Source organism: Aptenodytes patagonicus, unplaced genomic scaffold, assembly GCF_965638725.1.
Source record: "Aptenodytes patagonicus unplaced genomic scaffold, bAptPat1.pri.cur scaffold_383, whole genome shotgun sequence".
Taxonomy (NCBI): domain Eukaryota; kingdom Metazoa; phylum Chordata; class Aves; order Sphenisciformes; family Spheniscidae; genus Aptenodytes; species Aptenodytes patagonicus.
The window spans coordinates 1-20,331 of NW_027472292.1; the positions used below are offsets into that span (position 1 = coordinate 1).

A 20,331-nucleotide genomic window follows, 5' to 3' on the forward strand; every position below is an offset into this window, starting at 1 on the left:
CCCCCCCCCAGGGACTTCTTGGCCCCCACGCTGGGCAGCACCCCAGCGCCTCCTCGACTACCTGACGCCGCTGCTGCAGCGCGAGAGCCCCCGGCTCCACGACTTCATGCGGAGGTAGGGGATGGCGGCGGGGTGGGGGGGGGGGGGGGGTGTGCACACCCACCCCCCCACACCCCCCCCCACCCCTCACCGCCCCCCCCCGGGCGCCGCCAGGGCGGAGGTGGGCACCCTCTTCGCCCTCAGCTGGCTCCTCACCTGGTACGGCCACGTCCTCCCCGACTTCCACCGCACCCTTCGCCTCTACGACTTCTTCCTCGCCTCCCACCCCCTCATGCCCGTCTACTTCGCCGCCGCGGTAGGTGCGGGACCCCCACCCACCCCACCCACCCCGGGTTGGGGGTCCCTAAGGTGCCGGCTGCCCTCGGTAGGTGGTCCTGCACCGGGAGGAGGAGGTGCTGGGTGCCCCCTGCGACATGCCCAGCCTCCACCAGCTCCTCTCCCGCATCCCCCGCGATCTCCCCTACGAGCGCCTGGTGCTGCGGGCGCAGGAGCTTTTTCCGACGTCACCCGCACGCCCGCCTGGCCCGGCGGCACCGCCAGAGGTGAGGGGGGGCCCCCCCACCGGGCGCCGGCGGGCGCACCCCCCCCCCAACCCCAGCCCAAATCCCCAGGGCTGAGCCGGTGGGTGTGTGTCCCGTCCCCGTCCCCCCCCTTTCTCCCCGCCGCAGCATCGCCATCCAGTCCTTCGGCGCCTTCCAGCACGCCGCCTCCCACCAGCGCCCCGACGCCGTCCTGCGCCGGCGACGCCGGGAACCGGCCGGGGCGGGGGGCGATGCCGCCGTCTCCCTGCCCGCCGCCGGTCGCAACCCCGCTGGTGAAGGTGGCCGTCTGGGGGCTGTCGGCCACCCTGGGGGCCGTGGCGCTGGCCGTCACCCACACCGCGCTCGACTGGGGGCCCGAGTTCCTGCTCCGGCTCTTCTAGACCCCCCCGGGGACGCCGGCGCCGGGAGCAGCCCGTGGGCCCCGGCCGGCGCTGGGCTCCCCGGCCCGGGGCCGGCTTTCAATAAAGGCTCTTTTGGAGGCGTCTCTGTGCAGCTTCCCCCTCCCCCCCCTCCCCCCCCGCCCTGTTTTTGGGGGTGTCCTGGGTGGGGGCGGGGCCCACCGCCCTGTGGGATCCGCTGTCGTCCCCCCCCCGTCCCCCGTCCCCCCAGACGAGGCCAGCCCTGCGCCTGCAAGAAGATTTTATTGGGGGTCTGGGGTCCCCTGCCTGCTCTGCTCCCTCAGCCCCTGCGGCAGCTCATTTGCATGTGATTTGCATGCCATCTCCCGCCACGCTTTGGGGACCACGGGGACCGTGGGGTCCTGCCCCGCCGCCCCATCCCCGCAGCTCTTCCCACCGTGTCCCCCGCGCGGGGGGGACCCTGGGGGGTGGCACCCGGGGTTGAGACACCACCACCACCACCCCCCCCCCCCGGGGACCCCCCCCGGCTCAGTCGAGGGTCCGGAAGGTGAGCAGGGGCGACTTCTCGGGCATGAGGATGAAGCGGAAGACCGTGCGGATGTCCTCGGTGGACACCGCCTCGATGGTGAAGTTGCTCAAGACCTGGTGGGAGCCAAGACGTGCGTCAAGCCAAGACGTCATTGGGTCAAGGCAAGACGTTGGGTCAAGCCAAGACGTCGTTGGGTCAAGCCAAGACGTCGTTGGGTCAAGGCAAGATGTTGGGTCAAGCCAAGATGTCGTTGGGTCAAGCCAAGACGTCGTTGGGTCAAGCCAAGACGTCGTTGGGTCAAGGCAAGACGTTGGGTCAAGCCAAGACGTCGTTGGGTCAAGCCAAGACGTCGTTGGGTCAAGGCAAGATGTTGGGTCAAGCCAAGACGTCGTTGGGTCAAGCCAAGACGTCGTTGGGTCAAGGCAAGACGTTGGGTCAAGCCAAGACGTCATTGGGTCAAGGCAAGATGTTGGGTCAAGCCAAGACGTCATTGGGTCAAGGCAAGACGTCATTGGATCAAGGCAAGACGTTGGGTCAAGCCAAGACGTCATTGGGTCAAGCCAAGACATCATTGGGTCAAGCCAAGACGTCATTGGGTCAAGGCAAGACGTTGGGTCAAGCCAAGACGTCATTGGGTCAAAGCAAGACGTCATTGGGTCAAGGCAAGACGTTGGGTCAAGCCAAGACGTCATTGGGTCAAAGCAAGACGTCATTGGGTCAAGGCAAGACGTTGGGTCAAGCCAAGATGCCATGGGGTCAAGCCAAGACGTCATTGGGTCAAGGCAAGATGCCATGGGGTCAAACCAAGACGCTGGGTCAAGCCAAGCCAACCGTGGGGGGGTCCCAGGACCCCCGGCCGCTGGGGGTGGGGCACGCTGGGGGGGGGTCCCCACTCACGTGCACGAGAAAGAGCATCATCTCGGCCTCGGCGAGGCGGGCGGCCGATGCACTGGCGGGCGCCGAAGCCGAAGGCCAACGCCTTGAAGCTGGTGTCGTCCTTGCCGAGCCAACGGGAGGGGTCGTAGCGCTCGGGGTGGGGGAAGACGTCCGGGCTGCGGCCCATGGCGTACAGGGCCACCTGGCACAGCGTCTGCCGGGGGGGGTGTGGGGGGGGGGGTGGGTGTGTCTCAGCACCGGGACCCCCGGTAACCCCCCCCCCGGTATCCCCACCCCGGTACCCCCCGCGCTCACCCCCGCCGGCACGCGGTAGTTGTGGAGCACCACGTCCTTGGCGGGGTAGCGCTGCACCGTGATGCCCACCGGGTACAGTCTGGGGGGGGGGGGGGTCGGGATTAGGGGGGCGGGGGGGTCCCCCACGGGGTGCCCCTCCCCCCCCAGCATCCCCAGGGAATCCCAGGTCCCCCAGTACCGCCCCCCCAACCCCTCCAGGGCCCCACTCGGGGGGGGGGGCATGCCTTCAAGAAGCCCCCCAGCCCCCCCCAGTGCCCCCCGGACCCCCCCCAGTCACCAGCCCCTCCAGTCCCCAGCCCCCCATGCCCCCCACTGCCCCCCAGCCCCCCCCAGTCCGTCCCCAGACCCCCCAGGGCCCCCAGTCCCCCGCGCCCCCCATTGCGCCCCCCCAGCCCCCCAGTACCCCCCAGCCCCCCGGTCGCCCCCCCAGTCCCCAGACCCCCCAGTGCCCCCAGTCCCCCCAGTCCCCTGTGCCCCCCACTGCCCCCCAGTCGTCCCCCCCCGTCCCCAGCCCCCCCAGCGCCCCCCAGTCCCCGGACTCCAGTGCCCCCCCAGTGCCCCCCCAGTCCGTCCGTCCCCCCCGTCCCCCCCCCCCCCGGACCCACCGCAGGGTCTCCTTGATGGCGGCGCGCAGCAGCGGGAGCGCGCCCAGGAGCGCGGGCAGCGGGCGGGCCCCCCCCCCCGCCGCCCCCCCCGCCACCCCCCCCCGCCGCCCCGCAGCTCGGCCCGCAGCGCCCGCTGCACCCCCGGGTTCCGCCCCAGCTCGAACAGCGTGAACAGCAGCGGCATCGCCGTCTGGGGGGGGGGGGGGGGGCACCGCCTGAGCGACCCCCCCCACTGACCACCCCCCCACTGACCACCCCCCGGGACCCCCCCCCGGGACCCCCCCACTGACCACCCCCCCACTGACCATCCCCCGGGACCCCCCCACTGACCACCCCCCCCACTGACCCCCCCCACTGACCACCCCACTGACCCCCCCCGGGACCCCCCCACTGACCACCCCCCCACTGACCCCCCCCCGGGACCCCCCCCCGGGACCCCCCCACTGACCACCCCACTGACCCCCCCCGGGACCCCCCCACTGACCACCCCCCCACTGACCACCCCCCCACTGACCCCCCCCGGGACCCCCCCCCGGGACCCCCCCACTGACCACCCCCCCCACTGACCACCCCCCCCGGGACCCCCCCACTGACCACCCCCCCACTGACCCCCCTGGGACCCCCCCACTGACCACCCCGGGACACCCCCACACTGACACCCCCCCCCCCGGGACCCCCCCAACTGACCGCCCGGGACCTCCCCCGGACCCCCCCCCGGGACCCCCGGGGGATCCCCCCGCCCCCCCGATCTCGGGACCTCCACCCTGACCACACCCCCCCGAGACACACCCACACACACACACCCCCCGATCTCGGGACCCCCCCCGGACCCCCCCCCCCGTTCTCGGGACCCCCCACCCTAACCACACCCCCCCACACACACCCCCAAAACCCACACCCTGACCCCCCCGGGTCCCCCCCCCAACTAGCGCACGCCCCCCCCCCCCCCCCCCGGGACTTCCCCCCCAAGTGACCCCCCTTACCCCAGGACCACGAGGACACACCCCCCCCCAGCACCCCCCCACCCCCCACCCCCCCCCGGGACTTCCCCCCCAAGTGACCCCCCTTACCCCAGGACCGCGAGGACCCCCCCCCACCCCAGCACCCCCCCGCCCCCCCAGACCTTCCCCCCCCCCCCCCGGGACTTCCCCCCAAGTGACCCCCTTACCCCAGGACCGCGAGGACCCCCCCCCACCCCAGCACCCCCCCAACCCCCCCCCCCCCGCCCCCCCCAGACCTTCCCCCCCCCCCCCCCCGGGACTTCCCCCCCAAGTGACCCCCCTTACCCCAGGACCACGAGGACACACCCCCCCCCCAGCACCCCCCCACCCCCCACCCCCCCCCGGGACTTCCCCCCCAAGTGACCCCCCTTACCCCAGGACCGCGAGGACCCCCCCCCACCCCAGCACCCCCCGCCCCCCCCAGACCTTCCCCCCCCCCCCCCGGGACTTCCCCCCCAAGTGACCCCCTTACCCCAGGACCGCGAGGACCCCCCCCCCCCAGCAGCCCCCCGCCCCCCCCCCGCCCCCCCGCCCCCCCCCCCCCCACCCACGGTGTCGACGCCGCCGGCGGTGAACTCGGTGACATTGGCCTTGACGGAGTCGAGGGGCAGCCGGCCCTGCAGCAGCAGCTCGGCCATGATCCCCCCGTACCCCCCCGGCCCCCCCGGCAGAACTCCGGCAGATGCGCTGGATGCTCTGGTCGGCTGCGGGGGGGCGGGGGGGGGGGGGGGGCATCAGCCTCGGCGGGGCGGGGGGCACCCAGACCCCCACCCTAAAGGGGCCGGGTTACCCCCCCCCCGAGCACCCCCCCCCCCCGCCCCGTCCCACCGCCTTGCTGCGGGGGGGGGCGGGGTTGGGGGGGGGGGGGGAGGAGGAGGAGACCTCAGGAGCCCCCCCCCCCACTCCCGCACCCACCGGGCTTGGGGTTCCCCAGGGTGGGGGCACCCCAGGAGCCCCCCCCCCCACTCCCGCACCCACCGGGCTTGGGGTCCCGCAGGGTGGGGGCACCCCAGATGCCCCCCCCCCACGGGACCCCAGGAGCCCCCCCCCCACTCCCGCACCCACCGGGCTGGGAGTCCCCCCCCACCCGGGGGACCCCCCAGAAGACACCCTCCCCCCCAACCCCCCCACCCCCCGCTCCTGCACCCACCATGCTCGGGGTGACCCGCGGGGGGGGCATCCCGCAGGGTGGGGGGCTCCCTGCAGGGTAGGGGGGGTCCCGCGGAGGGGGGGTCCCGCAGGGTGGGGGTTCCTGCAGGGTGGGGGGGTCCCGCAGGGTGGGGGGGTCCCGCAGGGTGGGGGTTCCCGCAGGATGGGGGGTCCCGCAGGGGGGGGGGGCTCCCGCAGGGTGGGGGGTCCCGCAGGGTGGGGGGTTCCTGCAGGGTGGGGGGGGTCCCGCGGGGGGGGAGTCCCGCAAGGTGGGGGTTCCCGCAGGATGGGGGGGTCCCGCAGGGTGGGGGGGTCCCGCAGGGTGGGGGTTCCTGCAGGGTGGGGGGGGTCCCGCGGGGGGGGGGGAGTCCCGCAAGGTGGGGGTTCCCGCAGGATGGGGGGGTCCCGCAGGGTGGGGGGGGTCCCTCAGGGTGGCCGCCCCCCCCCCCCCCCGCACCCACCGTGCTGGAAGATGGTGTCCCAGGCCCGCAGGTGCTCCCGCCAGAGGGGGGGGTGCAGGCGGCGCAGCAGGGGGGGGGCAGGAAGAGCAGCGGCAGGGTGGTCCGCAGCATCGTCTCCACCGCCCCGATGAAGCGCTGCGCCCCCCCCCCCGCCGCCGCCCCCCCCAGCAGCCCCAGCCGCTCCCCGTACAGCGCGTAGCTGCTGGCTGCACCCGGGGGGGGGGGGGGGGGGGGCACCCAGTCAGCACCCCGACTCCGGGGTGGGGGGTCCCGCCTTGTCACCCCCCCCCCCCAACCCCCTCTCCTGGGGTCCTGGGGGGTCCCACTGGCGTCCCCCCACCTCGTGTCCTGGGTGGGGTCCCGCTGTCACCCCCCTCTGGGGTCCGGGGTGTCCCACTGCGCCCCCCACCCCACCCCACCCTGTCCCCTGGGGTCCTGGGTGGGGGGGCCTGGGTGGGGGTCCCCACTGCGTCCTCATCCCCCCCCCCCCAGGGTCCTGGGCGGGGGTCCCCACTGTGTGTGTCCCCCCCCGTCCCTGGGGTCCTGGGTGGGGGAGCCTGGGTGGGGGTCCCCACTGAGTCCCCTGGGGTCCTGGGTGGGGGGGCCTGGGTGGGGGTCCCCACTGAGTCCCCTGGGGTCCTGGGTGGGGGGGCCTGGGTGGGGGTCCCCGCTGCGTCCTCATCCCCCCCCCCCCCAGGGTCCTGGGTGGGGGTCCCACTGTCGCCGCACTCTGGGGTCCTGGGGGTCCACTGTGCCCCCCCACCCCGCCCCCTGGGGTCCTGAGTGGGGTGTCCTGGGTGGGGGTCCCCGCTGCGTGTCCCCCCACCCCGTCCCCTGGGGTCCTGGGCGGGGCGTCCTGGGTGGGGGTCCCCGCTGTGTGTGTGTGTGTCCCCCCCATCCCCTGGGGTCCTGAGTGGGGGGGCCTGGGTGGGGGTCCCCGCTGTGTCCCCCCCCGTCCCCCGGGCTCCCAGGCAGGGGGTGTCATCTCCCCCCCCCCATCCCCGGGGGTCCTGGGCGGGGCGTCCTGGGTGGGGGTCCCCGCTGTGTGTGTGTCCCCCCCCCCCCATCCCCTGGGGTCCTGAGTGGGGGGGCCTGGGTGGGGGTCCCCACTGTGTCCCCCCCCAACCCCATCCCCCGGGCTCCCTAGTGAGGTGTCCTGGGTGGGGTCCCCGCTGCGTGTCCCTCCACCCCATCCCCTGGGGTGCCGGGCGGGGCGTCCTGGGTGGGGGGGCCTGGGTGGGGGTCCCCACTGCATCCTCGTCATCCCCCCCCGGGGTCCTGAGTGGGGGCCCCCACTGTGTGTGTCCCCCTCGTCCCCCTGGGGTCCTGGGCGGGGCGTCCTGGGTGGGGGTCCCCGCTCTGTGTGTGTGTCCCCCCCCCCATCCCCTGGGGTCCTGAGTGGGGGGGCCTGGGTGGGGGTCCCCGCTGTGTCCCCCCCCAACCCCATCCCCGGGCTCCCTAGTGGGGCGTCCTGGGTGGGGGTCCCCGTTGTGTCCCCCCCCCCGTCCCCCGGGCTCCCAGGCAGGGGGTGTCATCTCCCCCCCCTCATCCCCGGGGGTCCCGGCGGGGCATCCTGGGTGGGGGTCCCCGCTGTGTCCCCCCCAACCCCATCCCCCGGGCTCCCTAGTGGGGCGTCCTGGGTGGGGGTCCCTGTTGTGTCCCCCCCCCGTCCCCCCGGGCTCCCAGGCAGGGGGTGTCATCTCCCCCCCCCATGCCCGGGGGTCCTGGGCGGGGCGTCCTGGGTGGGGGTCCCCGCTGTGTCCCCCCCCAACCCCATCCCCCGGGCTCCCTAGTGGGGCGTCCTGGGTGGGGTCCCCGCTGTGTCCCCGTCCCCCGTCCCCCGGGCTCCCAGGCAGGGGGTGTCATCTCCCCCCCCATCCCCGGGGGTCCTGGGCGGGGCGTCCTGGGTGGGGGTCCCCGCTGTGTCCCCCCCCAACCCCATCCCCCGGGCTCCCTAGTGGGGCGTCCTGGGTGGGGGTCCCCGCTGTGTCCCCCCCCAACCCCATCCCCCGGGCTCCCTAGTGGGGCGTCCTGGGTGGGGGTCCCTGTTGTGTCCCCCCCATCCCCCGGGCTCCCTAGTGGGGCGTCCTGGGTGGGGGTCCCCGTTGTGTCCCCCCCCCCGTCCCCCGGGCTCCCAGGCAGGGGGTGTCATCTCCCCCCCCCCATCCCCGGGGGTCCCGGGCGGGGCGTCCTGGGTGGGGGTCCCCGCTGTGTCCCCCCCCCCCCCGTCCCCCGGGCTCCCGGGCGGGGGTCTCTCCCCCACGCACCCTCCAGGGTGAATCGGAAGAGGAGGGGGTGGAGGTCGAGGGTGAGGGCGCGCCCGGGGCTCTCCCGCACGCGGCGGCACATGGCGGCGGCGAAGTCGCGGGCGACGGCGTCCAGCAGCGGCAGGAACTTGCGGGCGCCGGCCGGGCTCAGCACCTCCCGGTTCAGCGCCAGCCGGTCCGAGCGCCAGGCCGGCCCGTTCCTGACCGCCGCCGGCGTCAGGCGGCCCGTTCCGGCCCAGACCGGCCCGTTCCGGCCCGTTCCTGCCCGCACTGCCTGCCCTGCCTGCCCTGCCTGCGCTGCCCGCCTGTGCTGCCCGCCCTGCCCGCGCTGCCTGCACTGCCTGCCCTGCCTGTACTGCCCTGCCAGTACTGCCTGCCCTGCCCGCCCTGCCCACGCTGCCTACGCTGCCCGTTCCTGCCCGCCCTGTGCTGCCTGCCCTGCCTGCGCTGCCCGTCCTGCCTGTACTGCCCTGCCTGCGCTGCCTGCCCTGCCTGCGCTGCCTGCACTGCCTGCACTGGCTACACTGCCCTGCCCGCCCTGCCCGCGCTGCCTGCGCTGCCTGTTCCTGCCTGCCCTGCCCGTTCCTGCCCACCCTGCCTGTACTGCCCTGCCCGCCCTGCGCCGCCCACCCTGCCTGCACTGCCCACCCTGCCTGCACTGCCTGTGCTGCCCGCCCTGCCTGCGCTGCCTGCCCTGCCCTGCGCTGCCTGCCCTGCCTGCACTGGCTGCGCTGCCCTGCCTGCCCTGCCTGCGCTGCCTGCGCTGCCCGTTCCAGCCCGCCCTGCGCTGCCCGCCCTGCCTGCGCTGCCTGCCCTGCCTGCGCTGCCTGCGCTGCCTGCCCTGCCTGTACTCCCTGCCCACCCTGCCCGCCCTGCCTGCGCTGTCTGCACTGTGCTGCCCACCCTGCCCATTCCGGCCCATTCCTGCCCGCCCTGTGCTGCCTGCCCTGCCTGCGCTGCCCGCCCTGCCCGTCCTACCTGTACTGCCCTGCCTGCACTGCCTGCGCTGCCTACCCTGCCTGTGCTGCCTGCCCTGCCTGCCCTGCCTGCCCTGCCTGTACTGCCCTGCCCACCCTGCCCGCCCTGCCTGTGCTGCCCGTTCCTGCCCGCCCCGTGCTGCCCGCCCTGGCTGCCCTGCCTGCACTGGCTGCGCTGCCCGCCCTGCCCGTTCCGGCCCATTCCTGCCCTCCCTGCCCCCCTGCCTGCACTGCACTGCCCGCCTGCCTGCCCTGCCTGCCCTGCCTGCACTGCCCGCCCTGCCCGCCCTGCCTGCACTGTGCTGCCCACACTGCCCGCCCTGCCTGCGCTGCCTGCACTGTCTGCGCTGCCTGTCCTGCCTGTGCTGCCTGCGCTGCCTGCACTGCCCGCCCTGCCTGCCCTGCCCACGCTGCCTGCTCTGCCTGCACTGTGCTGCCCGTGCTGCCTCCCCTGCCTGCCCTGCCCGCGCTGCCTGTACTGCCCTGCCTGCCCTGCCTGTGCTGCCTGCCCTGCCCGCGCTGCCTGTACTGCCCTGTCTTTGCTGCCTGCGCTGCCTCCCCACCCGTGCCCACGCTGCACCCTGCCCTGCCCCACGGCGCAGCCACTCCCTGCCCCACGGCACCCCCCCGCCCCACGGCACCCCCCCAGCCCTGCCCCACAGCACCCCCACTCCCTGCCCCACGGCACCCCCTGCCCCACAGCACCCCTCCCTGCCCCACAGCACCCCCCTGCCCCACAGCACCCCTCCCTGCCCCACGGCACCCCTCCCTGCCCCATGGCACCCCCCTGCCCCACAGCACCCCCCTGCCCCACAGCACCCCTCCCTGCCCCACGGCACCCCCCTGCCCCACAGCACCCCTCCCTGCCCCACAGCACCCCCCTGCCCCACAGCACCCCTCCCTGCCCCACGGCACCCTCCCTGCCCCACGGCACCCCCCTGCCCCACAGCACCCCTCCCTGCCCCATGGCACCCCCTGCCCCACAGCACCCCCCTGTCCCACAGCACCCCTCCCTGCCCCACGGCACCCCCCCCTGCCCCACGGCACCCCTCCCTGCCCCACGGCACCCCCCTGCCCCACAGCACCCCTCCCTGCCCCACGGCACCCCCCTGTCCCACAGCACCCCTCCCTGCCCCACGGCACCCCCCCCTGCCCCACAGCACCCCTCCCTGCCCCACGGCACCCCCCTGCCCCACGGCACCCCTCCCTGCCCCACGGCACCCCCCTGCCCCACAGCACCCCCCTGCCCCACGGCACCCCCACCCCCTGCCCCACGGCACCCCCCTGCCCCACAGCACCCCCCTGTCCCACAGCACCCCTCCCTGCCCCACGGCACCCCTCCCTGCCCCACAGCACCCCCCTGCCCCACAGCACCCCTCCCTGCCCCACGGCACCCCCCTGCCCCACGGCACCCCTCCCTGCCCCACGGCACCCCCCTGCCCCACGGCACCCCCACTCCCTGCCCCACAGCACCCCCTGCCCCACAGCACCCCCACTCCCTGCCCCACAGCACCCCCTGCCCCACGGCACCCCCCTGCCCCACGGCACCCCCCTGCCCCACAGCACCCCCCTGCCCCACGGCACCCCCACTCCCTGCCCCACAGCACCCCCCTGCCCCACAGCACCCCCACTCCCTGCCCCACAGCACCCCCTGCCCCACGGCACCCCCCTGCCCCACAGCACCCCCCTGCCCCACAGCACCCCCACTCCCTGCCCCACAGCACCCCCTGCCCCACAGCACCCCCACTCCCTGCCCCACGGCACCCCCCTGCCCCACAGCACCCCCCTGTCCCACAGCACCCCTCCCTGCCCCACGGCACCCCTCCCTGCCCCACAGCACCCCCCTGCCCCACAGCACCCCTCCCTGCCCCACGGCACCCCTCCCTGCCCCACAGCACCCCCCTGCCCCACAGCACCCCTCCCTGCCCCACGGCACCCCCCTGCCCCACGGCACCCCTCCCTGCCCCACGGCACCCCCCTGCCCCACGGCACCCCCACTCCCTGCCCCACAGCACCCCCTGCCCCACAGCACCCCCACTCCCTGCCCCACGGCACCCCCCTGCCCCACAGCACCCCCCTGTCCCACAGCACCCCTCCCTGCCCCACGGCACCCCTCCCTGCCCCACAGCACCCCCCTGCCCCACAGCACCCCTCCCTGCCCCCACGGCACCCCTCCCTGCCCCACAGCACCCCCTGCCGCACAGCACCCCCACTCCCTGCCCCACAGCACCCCTCCCTGCCCCACAGCACCCCCACTCCCTGCCCCACAGCACCCCCTGCCCCACGGCACCCCCCTGCCCCACGGCACCCCCTGCCCCACAGCACCCCCACTCCCTGCCCCACAGCACCCCCTGCCCCACGGCACCCCCTGCCCCACGGCACCCCCTGCCCCACGGCACCCCCCTGCCCCACGGCACCCCCTGCCCCACAGCACCCCCACTCCCTGCCCCACAGCACCCCCTGCCCCACGGCACCCCCTGCCCCACGGCACCCCCTGCCCCACAGCACCCCCACTCCCTGCCCCACAGCACCCCCTGCCCCACGGCACCCCCCTGCCCCACGGCACCCCCTGCCCCACAGCACCCCCACTCCCTGCCCCACAGCACCCCCTGCCCCACGGCACCCCCCTGCCCCACGGCACCCCCTGCCCCACAGCACCCCCACTCCCTGCCCCACAGCACCCCCTGCCCCACGGCACCCCCCTGCCCCACAGCACCCCCACTCCCTGCCCCACAGCACCCCCTGCCCCACAGCACCCCCTGCCCCACGGCACCCCTCCCTGCCCCACGGCACCCCCCTGCCCCACGGCACCCCTCCCTGCCCCACGGCACCCCCCTGCCCCACGGCACCCCCACTCCCTGCCCCACAGCACCCCCCTGCCCCACAGCACCCCCACTCCCTGCCCCACGGCACCCCCCTGCCCCACAGCACCCCCCTGTCCCACAGCACCCCTCCCTGCCCCACGGCACCCCTCCCTGCCCCACAGCACCCCCCTGCCCCACAGCACCCCTCCCTGCCCCACGGCACCCCTCCCTGCCCCACAGCACCCCCTGCCGCACAGCACCCCCACTCCCTGCCCCACAGCACCCCTCCCTGCCCCACAGCACCCCCACTCCCTGCCCCACAGCACCCCCTGCCCCACGGCACCCCCCTGCCCCACGGCACCCCTGCCCCACAGCACCCCCACTCCCTGCCCCACAGCACCCCCTGCCCCACGGCACCCCCCTGCCCCACGGCACCCCCTGCCCCACGGCACCCCCCTGCCCCACGGCACCCCCTGCCCCACAGCACCCCCACTCCCTGCCCCACAGCACCCCCTGCCCCACGGCACCCCCCTGCCCCACGGCACCCCCTGCCCCACAGCACCCCCACTCCCTGCCCCACAGCACCCCCTGCCCCACGGCACCCCCCTGCCCCACGGCACCCCTGCCCCACGGCACCCCCCTGCCCCACGGCACCCCCTGCCCCACAGCACCCCCACTCCCTGCCCCACAGCACCCCCTGCCCCACGGCACCCCCCTGCCCCACGGCACCCCCTGCCCCACAGCACCCCCACTCCCTGCCCCACAGCACCCCCTGCCCCACAGCACCCCCTGCCCCACGGCACCCCTCCCTGCCCCACGGCACCCCCCTGCCCCACGGCACCCCTCCCTGCCCCACGGCACCCCCCTGCCCCACGGCACCCCCACTCCCTGCCCCACAGCACCCCCTGCCCCACAGCACCCCCACTCCCTGCCCCACGGCACCCCCCTGCCCCACAGCACCCCCCTGTCCCACAGCACCCCTCCCTGCCCCACGGCACCCCTCCCTGCCCCACAGCACCCCCCTGCCCCACAGCACCCCTCCCTGCCCCACGGCACCCCTCCCTGCCCCACAGCACCCCCTGCCGCACAGCACCCCCACTCCCTGCCCCACAGCACCCCTCCCTGCCCCACAGCACCCCCACTCCCTGCCCCACAGCACCCCCGCCCCCACGGCACCCCCCTGCCCCACAGCACCCCCTGCCCCACGGCACCCCCCTGCCCCACAGCACCCCCCTGCCCCACGGCACCCCCCTGCCCCACAGCACCCCTCCCTGCCCCACGGCACCCCCCTGCCCCACGGCACCCCTCCCTGCCCCACAGCACCCTCCTGCCCCACAGCACCCCCTGCCCCACGGCACCCCCCTGCCCCACGGCACCCCCCTGCCCCACGGCACCCCTCCCTGCCCCACAGCACCCCCCTGCCCCACGGCACCCCCTGCCCCACGGCACCCCTCCCTGCCCCACGGCACCCCCCTGCCCCACGGCACCCCCTTTGCCCCATGGCACCCCCACTCCCTGCCCCATGGCACCCCCCTGCCCCACGGCACCCCCTGTCCCACAGCACCCCTCCCTGCCCCACAGCACCCCCACTCCCTGCCCCACAGCACCCCCCTGCCCCACGGCACCCCCTGCCCCATGGCACCCCCTGCCCCACGGCACCCCCCTGCCCCACAGCACCCCCCCAGCCCTGCCCCACGGCACCCCCACTCCCTGCCCCACAGCACCCCCTGCCCCACGGCACCCCCCCTGCCCCACGGCACCCCCCACTCCCTGCCCCACGGCACCCCCCTGCCCCACGGCACCCCCACTCCCTGCCCCACGGCACCCCCCTGCCCCACGGCACCCCCCCCTGCCCCACGCCCGCCGCCCCTTACAGCAGGAAGACGCCGCACTTGTTGCGCAGGCGGCGGTGGGCGCTCCAGGCCTCGATGCCCATCCGCCGCGGGAAGACCCCCTCGGCACGGAAGAGCTGGGCCGCGTCCCGCGGGAGCAGCACGTTGACGCAGTCGTAGGTGCCCACCCGCTCCCTGCCGGGGCACCCGCGTCAACCGGGACCACCCAACCCGGGGGGGGCCCGACACCCCGGGGGGCACCGGGAACCCCGGCATGGGACAGGGTCAACTGGGACCACCCAACCCGGGGGGGGCCCGACACCCCGGGGGGCACCGGGAACCCCGGCATGGCATGGGGTCAACCGGGACCACCCAACCCGGGGGGGGCCGACACCCTGGGGGGCACCGGGAACCCCCAGAATGGGATGGGGTCAACTGGGACCACCCAACCCGGGGGGGTCCTGACAGCCCGGGGGGCACCGGGAACCCCCAGAATGGGACGGGGTCAACTGGGACCACCCAACCCGGGGGGGGCCCGACACCCCGGGGGGCACTGGGACCCCCGGCATTGGACGGGGTCAACCGGGACCACCCAACCCGGGGGGGGGCCGACACCATGGGGGGCACCGGGACCCCCCAGAATGGGACGGGGTCAACCGGGACCACCCAACCCGGGGTGGGCCCGACACCATGGGGGGCACCGGGAACCCCGGCATGGGACGGGGTCAACCGGGACCACCCAACCCGGGGGGGCCCGACACCATGGGGGGCACCGGGAACCCCCAGAATGGGATGGGGTCAACCGGGACCACCCAACCCGGGGGGGGCCCACAACCACGGGGGGCACCGGGACCCCCCGGCACGGGATGGGGTCAACCCAGGGGGGGTCCCACCACCCTGGGGGGCACCGGGACCCCCCGGAATGGGACGGGGTCAACCCGGGGGGGGGTCCCACCACCCTGGGGGGCACCGGGAACGCTCGGCATGGGACGGGGTCAACCGGGACCACCCAACCCGGGGGGGTCCCACAACCACGGGGGGCACCAGGACCCCCCGGCACAGGACGGGGTCAACCCAGGGGGGGGTCCCACCACCCTGGGGGGCACCGGGACCCCCCGGCACGGGACGGGGTCAACCCAGGGGGGGGTCCCACCACCCTGGGGGGCACCGGGACCCCCCGGCACGGGACGGGGTCAACCCGGGGGGGGTCCCACCACCCTGGGGGGCACCGGGACCCCCCGGCACGGGACGGGGTCAACCCAGGGGGGGGTCCCACCACCCTGGGGGGCACCGGGACCCCCCGGCACGGGACGGGGTCAACCCAGGGGGGGGTCCCACCACCCTGGGGGGCACCGGGACCCCCCGGCACGGGACGGGGTCAACCCGGGGGGGGTCCCACCACCCTGGGGGGCACCGGGACCCCCCGGCACGGGACGGGGTCAACCCAGGGGGGGGTCCCACCACCCTGGGGGGCACCGGGACCCCCGGCACGGGACGGGGTCAACCCAGGGGGGGGTCCCACCACCCTGGGGGGCACCGGGAACGCTCGGCATGGGCCGGGGTCAACCGGGACCACCCAACCCAGGGGGGTCCCACCACCCTGGGGGGCACCGGGACCCCCCGGCACGGGACGGGGTCAACCCGGGGGGGGTCCCACCACCCTGGGGGGCACTGGGACCCCCCGGCATGGTACGGGGTCAACCGAGATCACCCAACCCAGGGGGGTCCCACCACTCTGGGGGCACCGGGACACCCCGGAATGGGACAGGGTCAACCGGGACCACCCAACCTGGGGGGGTCCCACAACCACGGGGGGCACCGGCAACGCTCGGCACGGGCCGGGGTCAACCCGGGGGGGTGGGGTGTGTGTGTCCCGTGTCCCGCCGCCCTGTGGGGTCACCGGGGGAGGGGCCGGGGGGTCCCCCCCCCCCCCCACCTGTAGATGGGTCCGAGGCGGTGGAAGCTGCCCTGCATGCGGTGGTGGAAGTCCTGGAAGCCGCCGCTGCGCCAGGCGCGGTAGAGGTTGAGCCAACGGTTGCGGCCGTCCCGGGGAACGGCCTCGTAGGGCTGCACGGCCCCGGGGACCCCCCCGGCCCCCCCCGAGCACAGCGCCCGGCGGCCCCCCCGGCCCCACAGCCAGCTCCGGGGTCTCATGGTTCGGTGCCTGGGTCTGGGCCCCCAACGCCGCCGCCGCCGCCGCTGCCGCCCCCCCTTATATCCCCAAGGCCAAGGTCGGCCCCGACGTGGGGCGGCGGCCCCCCCCCGCCCGTGACGTGTGGGACCCACGGGGACACACACACCCCCCACCCCCCACCCCCAAGCCATGGGGGACACCCCCCCCCCCCCCCCCCGAGCACCCCCGGCTTAGGTGTGCGCCCACCCCTGCGCCCCCTGACCCAGCACCCCACAGCACCCACCCAGCCCCACAGCACCCCACAGCACCCCACAGCACCCACTCAGCCCCACAGCACCCCACAGCACCCCACAGCACCCCACAGCTCCCACCCAGCCCCACAGCACCCCACAGCACCCCACAGCACCCCACAGCACCCACCCAGCCCCACAGCACCCTGACCCAGCACCCCACAGCACCCACCCAGCCCCACAGCACCCCGCAGCACCCTACAACACCCCACAGCACCCTGACCCAGCACCCACCCAGCCCCACAGCACCCCACAGCACCCCACAGCACCCACTCAGCCCCACAGCACCCTGACCCAGCACCCCACAGCACCCCACAGCACCCACCCAGCCCCACAGCACCCTGACCCAGCACCCCACAGCACCCCACAGCACCCCACAGCTCCCACCCAGCCCCACAGCACCCTGACCCAGCACCCCACAGCACCCCACAGCACCCACCCAGCCCCACAGCACCCCACAGCACCCCACAGCACCCCACAGCACCCACCCAGCCCCACAGCACCCCACAGCACCCCACAGCACCCACCCAGCCCCACAGCACCCCACAGCACCCCACAGCACCCCACAGCACCCACTCAGCCCCACAGCACCCTGACCCAGCACCCCACAGCACCCCACAGCACCCACCCAGCCCCACAGCACCCCACAGCACCCCACAGCACCCACCCAGCCCCTCACACCCTGACCCAGCACCCACCCAGCCCCACAGCACCCCACAGCACCCCACAGCACCCCACAGCACCCACCCAGCCCCACAGCACCCTGACCCAGCACCCCACAGCACCCCACAGCACCCACCCAGCCCCACAGCACCCCACAGCACCCACCCAGCCCCTCACACCCTGACCCAGCACCCACCCAGCCCCACAGCACCCCACAGCACCCTACAGCACCCCACAGCACCCTGACCCAGCACCCACCCAGCCCCACAGCACCCCACAGCACCCCACAGCTCCCACCCAGCCCCACAGCACCCCACAGCACCCCACAGCACCCACCCAGCCCCACAGCACCCCACAGCACCCCACAGCACCCCACAGCTCCCACCCAGCCCCACAGCACCCCACAGCACCCCACAGCACCCACCCAGCCCCACAGCACCCCACAGCACCCCACAGCACCCCACAGCACCCACCCAGCCCCACAGCACCCCACAGCACCCCACAGCTCCCACCCAGCCCCACAGCACCCCACAGCACCCCACAGCTCCCACCCAGCCCCACAGGACCCCACAGCACCCCACAGCACCCCACAGCACCCACCCAGCCCCACAGCACCCCACAGCACCCCACAGCACCCACTCAGCCCCACAGCACCCCACAGCACCCCACAGCACCCCACAGCACCCACCCAGCCCCACAGCACCCCACAGCACCCCACAGCACCCACTCAGCCCCACAGCACCCCACAGCACCCCACAGCACCCACTCAGCCCCACAGCACCCCACAGCACCCCACAGCACCCACCCAGCCCCACAGCACCCCACAGCACCCACTCAGCCCCACAGCACCCTGACCCAGCACCCCACAGCACCCCACAGCACCCACCCAGCCCCACAGCACCCCACAGCACCCCACAGCACCCACTCAGCCCCACAGCACCCTCACCCAGCACCCCACAGGACCCCACAGCACCCCACAGCACCCACCCAGCCCCACAGCACCCTGACCCAGCACCCCACAGCACCCCACAGCTCCCACCCAGCCCCACAGCACCCTGACCCAGCACCCCACAGCACCCCACAGCACCCACCCAGCCCCACAGCACCCCACAGCACCCCACAGCACCCACTCAGCCCCACAGCACCCTCACCCAGCACCCCACAGGACCCCACAGCACCCCACAGCACCCACCCAGCCCCACACACCCTGATCCAGCACCCACCCAGCCCCACAGCACCCCACAGCTCCCACCCAGCCCCACACACCGACCCAGCACCCCACAGGACCCCACAGCACCCCACAGCACCCACCCAGCCCCTCACACCCTGACCCCAGCACCCCACAGCACCCCACGGTGACGGGGTGGGCCCCGCTGCCCCCAGCCCTGCTATGGGGCAGCCCCACGGCGGGGCTGGAGGGGGTTGGGGGGGTCGGGCCCCCCCGTCCCGCGCGCGGCGGCGACGCTGGGGCTAAAAATACGCGGGGGCAGCGGGGCCAAGGCCCTGCCGCCGTCCGTGGGGCGGCGCGGCCGTGACGGGGGGCCGGGGCGGGGGGGAACCCCCGGCCCGCGGCGTGGGGCGCCCCATGGCGAGGCTGTGGGGGAGGCTGTGGGCATCGGCCGTGGGGCCGGCCGTGGGGCCGGGGTGCTCCCAGCGCAGGCGCCCCACACCCTGCCCCACACACCCTGCCCCCCACCTGGACCCCCACACCCTGCCCCACACCCTGCCCCACACCCTGCCCCATACCTTGCCCCACACACCCTGCCCCACACCCTGCCCCACACACCCTGCCCCACACACCCTGCCCCCCAGCCCCACACCTGGACCCCCATACCCTGCCCCACACCCTGCCCCACACCCTGCCCCACACACCCTGCCCCATACACCCTGCCCCACATCCTGCCCCCTGGCCCCACACCTGGACCCCCACACCCTGCCCCACACACCCTGCCCCCCACCTGGACCCCCATACCCTGCCCCACACCCTGCCCCACACCCTGCCCCATACCTTGCCCCACACACCCTGCCCCCCAGCCCCACACCTGGACCCCCACACCCTGCCCCACACCCTGCCCCATACCTTGCCCCACACACCCTGCCCCACACCCTGCCCCACACACCCTGCCCCACACACCCTGCCCCCCAGCCCCACACCTGGACCCCCACACCCTGCCCCACACACCCTGCCCCATACACCCTGCCCCACATCCTGCCCCCTGGCCCCACACCTGGACCCCCATACCCTGCCCCACACCCTACCCCATACCTTGCCCCACACACCCTGCCCCACACCCTGCCCCACACACCTTGCCCCACACACCCTGCCCCACATCCTGCCCCCTGGCCCCACACCTGGACCCCCACACCCTGCCCCACACACCCTGCCCCCCCACCTGGACCCCCATACCCTGCCCCACACCCTGCCCCACACCCTGCCCCATACCTTGCCCCACACACCCTGCCCCCCAGCCCCACACCTGGACCCCCACACCCTGCCCCACACCCTGCCCCATACCTTGCCCCACACACCCTGCCCCACACCCTGCCCCACACACCCTGCCCCACACACCCTGCCCTCCAGCCCCACACCTGGACCCCCACACCCTGCCCCACACACCCTGCCCCCCACCTGGACCCCCATACCCTGCCCCACACCCTGCCCCACACCCTGCCCCACACACCCTGCCCCATACACCCTGCCCCACATCCTGCCCCCTGGCCCCACACCTGGACCCCCACACCCTGCCCCACACACCCTGCCCCCCACCTGGACCCCCATACCCTGCCCCACACCCTGCCCCACACCCTGCCCCATACCTTGCCCCACACACCCTGCCCCCCAGCCCCACACCTGGACCCCCACACCCTGCCCCACACCCTGCCCCATACCTTGCCCCACACACCCTGCCCCACACCCTGCCCCACACACCCTGCCCCACACACCCTGCCCCCCAGCCCCACACCTGGACCCCCACACCCTGCCCCACACACCCTGCCCCATACACCCTGCCCCACATCCTGCCCCCTGGCCCCACACCTGGACCCCCATACCCTGCCCCACACCCTACCCCATACCTTGCCCCACACACCCTGCCCCACACCCTGCCCCACACACCTTGCCCCACACACCCTGCCCCACATCCTGCCCCCTGGCCCCACACCTGGACCCCCACACCCTGCCCCACACACCCTGCCCCCCCACCTGGACCCCCATACCCTGCCCCACACCCTGCCCCACACCCTGCCCCATACCTTGCCCCACACACCCTGCCCCCCAGCCCCACACCTGGACCCCCACACCCTGCCCCACACCCTGCCCCATACCTTGCCCCACACACCCTGCCCCACACCCTGCCCCACACACCCTGCCCCACACACCCTGCCCTCCAGCCCCACACCTGGACCCCCACACCCTGCCCCACACACCCTGCCCCCCACCTGGACCCCCATACCCTGCCCCACACCCT

At 75.5% G+C, this 20,331-nt stretch overlaps 1 protein-coding gene and 1 pseudogene across 2 annotated transcripts; one reads left to right on the forward strand and one right to left on the reverse strand.

Annotated features, from left to right (window-relative positions):
- The first annotated feature begins 9 nt into the window (after window positions 1-9).
- On the forward strand, window positions 10-1,001 carry LOC143173876 (TBC1 domain family member 20-like; annotated as a pseudogene). Its single transcript, XR_012997813.1, has 4 exons — window positions 10-114; window positions 214-355; window positions 429-602; window positions 729-1,001. The product of XR_012997813.1 is annotated as a TBC1 domain family member 20-like (transcript).
- Window positions 1,002-1,489: 488 nt separating this feature from the next.
- LOC143173877 (cytochrome P450 11B, mitochondrial-like) lies at window positions 1,490-15,931 on the reverse strand. The gene is given in 12 exon segments (XM_076364000.1): window positions 1,490-1,603; window positions 2,388-2,426; window positions 2,428-2,580; window positions 2,682-2,760; window positions 3,287-3,381; window positions 3,384-3,476; window positions 4,839-4,960; window positions 5,898-5,972; window positions 5,975-6,103; window positions 8,165-8,364; window positions 13,820-13,972; window positions 15,714-15,931. Coding segments are annotated over 12 exon segments (1,470 nt in total).
- Window positions 15,932-20,331: the final 4,400 nt, after the last annotated feature.